The following is a 3,942-nucleotide window of genomic DNA, read 5'->3' as shown; positions in this document are numbered from 1 at the left end:
TTGTCTGACTTTTGCTGTCCGGGTAATGCTGGCTTCTTAAAATAAGTTTGGAAGTATTCCCTCCTCTTCAATATTTGGAAGAATTTGACAGGGATTGGCATTAATTCTTCCCCAAATGTTTGGATGGATTCATCCACGAAGTCAGCACTTTCTTTCAAGATGCTATTCTACAAGATATTCCAGCTTATCTTGTGGGCCCATCAGTGAGAAAAAGGCAAGTAAAGTAAGTTCTCACTTAATATCATCAACAGATTCTTAGAAACTGCCACTTTCAGCAAAATGACCTATAACAAAAACATTTTTTATCAACATAATGAAATGACATTATTTGAGGACCTGCTGCACATCCTTTCACTTAAGGTTGCAGTTTTCAAGAACCTGTGGATGACATTAAGTGATGACTTACTGTAAACCAATACAAAAGTAAGCAATTTTTGAACAAGTACTTCACAAAACAGAAAATTCAGTTGACCAATTATCACAAAATGGTATTCAGCTTAGTAATAAGAGAATTGGAAATTAAAATCATGAAGACTGTAAACATCTACTGGATTGGCAAAAATGAAAAAAAAATCTAACAATACCATCTGTTTGCAGGCAAGGATGTGGAGGAATGAGAACTCTTATACACTACTGATTAGACTATAAATTGCTATAACTACTTCTGAAAATTTGACATTATCCTTAAAATGATATAGATAAGCATGTGGAGATATGTGTGCCCCATGACTTGACAATTCCTCTCACTGGTATATATTCAAGTGTGTGAATATATATATACTGTGGTGTGTGTATACTGTAGTGTGTGTATATGTGCCAGGATACATATTCACAAAATATTTATATCAATGTTGGTCACAATAGAAAAAAAATCTGAAAATAACCCAAATATTAAGCAACTAGGGAATGAATAAAGTTTTGGATAGCATACAATGGAATATTAAATGGCAATAAAAATGAATGGGCTACAAAAATATGCAACAATTTGGATGAATTTTAAGGCAATATTAAGCAAAAAAAGCAAAACATAAAGGAATATATAGCATTTAATTACACTTTCACAAAGTTCAAACACAGGAAAAGCAAAATCATTTTGTTTTGGAGTGTATGCTTATACAGATAAACTGTAAATAAAAGCACGGATGTGATTAACCATAAGAATTAAAATATTAACTATTCCCAGGGGAAAGAAGGGGCTTGTGATATGAACAGGATACACAGGGAGCTTCTGTTTGATCATTTTATGTTGTTATTATACTATACATCTATGTTTTATGTGCTTTTTAATATGTTTTACCTTATAATGAAGACTTTTGAAAACCAACCACAGAAGTATATATCATAATCCTGATTTGTAAAACAATAGTTTAAAAAATTCTTGTGAATGTATACTTAGATTTGTGTGTGTATGTTTTCAAATGATTTTTCACGTTTTAAACAAGGAGAAAGACATGGAATGTAATATGTACAACAAAATGCTAAATATTAATTTCACCTGGGGTGAAAGGATGGGAAGGAGGAGAAGAGAAACAATAAAGAAAAGTGCCCATAATAAAAAGCAGTATGTGTGATATAATCGATATTTGTGTATATGTGTATGTGTGTGTGTGATCATATAATCAAAAATATTGAAATTTGATCATGAATATGTTAATGAGAGACCTAAGTTTTTAATTTCCATTTATGTATATTGCTTGAAATATTTTTACTAGGAAAATATATTGCTTAAGTAACTAGGCAAAAAAAAAAAAAAGTCATTTTATCATGAAGGAGAAAAAGAAATGGGAAAGGAAAAGTAGAACCTGGGATTTGAGATGACAGTCCAGTATCTAGTTCATCCTAGTGGAGAGATTTTTGAGATATATTTTACCAACTTGGCAGTGTGTGTGTGTGTGTGTGTGTATGTGTGTGTGCAAAATTAAAATAACCTAAGTACATTGCCTAATACAAATCACCTTAGAGATAGGAATTGAACCCAGGTCTGTATGATTCCAAATTTCATGTTCTTTTCATAAAGTAAGCACCATTAGAAAGGAGACCCCACTCTCTACTCCCATCCCTGCCCCCTTCTCTGCTGGTATAATTCAGATTGACTGGAGAGGAAAAGAGAAAAACCAAGGAATGGAATGATTTCTAGATATTTTTATCTGAATTTCAAATATTTATGAAAGAAAGTGGTATTTCAAGTGAAAAGACATTCTAAAAACAATAATAAACCAACCCATTGATTTTTCCTATTCTTTCTTAGGACTCCTTGGAAGAGACTGAAGAAAGCATTGATGCCTTAGTGTCCTCGCAGTTATCTACAAACACTCATAGTCTGGCAAGTGGCCTATCAACTGTAAGCAGTTCACTATAAAATGTGGAAAGTTTTCTTCTCTCTTCTGTTGATTTTCTGTGCATTTCCAAAGGAGATATGAATGTTCTTGGGAAAATGCATGATAATGAGTTAAAAATCATTGTAGGATCCTGCTAGCCCTATGCCCACAGAGTACCTTTCAGTCTTATTTGGTGTGGGCTTTTTCTCAGGCTCCTGATTTCTTCCTTCTTCCAGTCCTCACCCAGGTTTTAAAATCTCCTCACTCCCTAGTTCAGACTCAGTCAGCTCAAGCCTATATATTATTTTTCAATTTTCTGCTGACAAACTTCCCTGACACCATTCTCTAAACTCCCCAGCTGTCCTCCAGATTGCTGCCAGTCATTTTCCTAAAACACATGCCCAATCAGGTTTCTCATCTATTCAAAACCCATCCATAGCTTCCCACTGCCTACAAAATAAAGTCCTTTCTTACTTTAGTGTTCAAGGCCTTTTTTGAAAGGAAGGCCCTGCATTCTTGTATCTATCTGTGTGTCTGTAAGTCTTTTTCCTGGCTTCTCTGATTTCTGTTACTCTGATGCTTTTTTTTTCTTTTGATCTTTGGATGACTTCTCTAAAGAATTCTCAAGCAGGGTCTGACAAGAAGTGGACCTACCTAAATGTGCCTGATGCTGACTCAGACACTGTGAGTTTTCAACCTTTCCTCTTTGTTCTTTCCAAACATACTTCATACATTTCATGGTCTGGGAACTATGATTAAGCAATTTGTCCCATATTTATCTTTTTCTGACTTATATAGAATTAACCAGAGGTTCTCTTTTAAAAGATTGATGAGGTTATCAGAACCCAAGTATTCCAATTCATTAAACATTGGAATCTGCATGCCAGTCAAAAGACACATGGTTTAAAATGATTTACCATAAGCAAAGCATTTGGAGTAAACATCTATTTTAAATTATAGTCTTAGCTTACTTAAACACATAAAGTTCAGTTAGTAGTAAAATTGCCATAGCTGTCTTAATTTCTCACAAGCCCCAGTATTTGTGGGTTCTTATATTTCCTTTTATCCATAGGGGCCCTCTGCTTACAGAAGATGTTTTTGAAGATGTGGCTACAAAGATGTGGTATAGACACAAATCAGTGATAAATAAGGGCAGTCAGGTATGGTGGGGTACTCCTCAGGCAAGAAACCAGGAGATTTTGCTTTATGTCTTGGTACTACCAACCATTTTTGTAAACCAGAGTTTTCTCATTTATAACATGAGGAGGCTGGGGCTTATTCTTAAAACCTTTGACACTCAAAGCATTCTCCATGGACTAGCAACGTTGCATCACTTGGAATAGGGACTCCAAAACTTTCTCAGTTCACAAAGCCACTAGTGTCTCAGCAGTTCTTTGATGGCACTCCTATACTAAAAGTAGCACCTGACTAGTCCATTTATTAAGTAGTTACACCCAAACCATTTAATAAGCACTTGCATCCTAACAATTTACTAACCATTTGGCAAAAAATGCAACAATAAATTGAAAGAAAAATAGTAGCAGGGCACAGTGGCTCACGCCTGTAATCTCAGCACTTTGGGAGGCCAAGGTGGGTGGATCACGAGGTCAAGAGATCAAGACTA

The 3,942-nt window shown here is 34.9% G+C and overlaps 1 protein-coding gene across 3 annotated transcripts in view; it reads left to right on the top strand.

Annotated features, from left to right (window-relative positions):
• SYTL5 (synaptotagmin like 5) overlaps nucleotides 1-3,942 on the top strand; it is a 95,727-nt gene that overhangs the window by 66,534 nt on the left and 25,251 nt on the right. For 2 of the 3 annotated variants that reach the window (XM_017501721.2, XM_017501720.2), the window contains exons 9-10: nucleotides 2,249-2,341; nucleotides 2,937-3,002. In XM_017501721.2, the coding sequence (XP_017357210.1) occupies nucleotides 2,249-2,341; nucleotides 2,937-3,002 (159 nt within the window). The remainder of the gene's footprint in view (nucleotides 1-2,248; nucleotides 2,342-2,936; nucleotides 3,003-3,942) is intronic. The other variant, XM_017501722.2, reaches the window with a different exon arrangement.

This window comes from Cebus imitator, unplaced genomic scaffold (assembly GCF_001604975.1).
Source record: "Cebus imitator isolate Cc_AM_T3 unplaced genomic scaffold, Cebus_imitator-1.0 Scaffold284, whole genome shotgun sequence".
Taxonomy (NCBI): domain Eukaryota; kingdom Metazoa; phylum Chordata; class Mammalia; order Primates; family Cebidae; genus Cebus; species Cebus imitator.
Note: the sequence above shows the minus strand (reverse complement) of the source record. Positions and strands in the feature narration are given on the sequence as shown.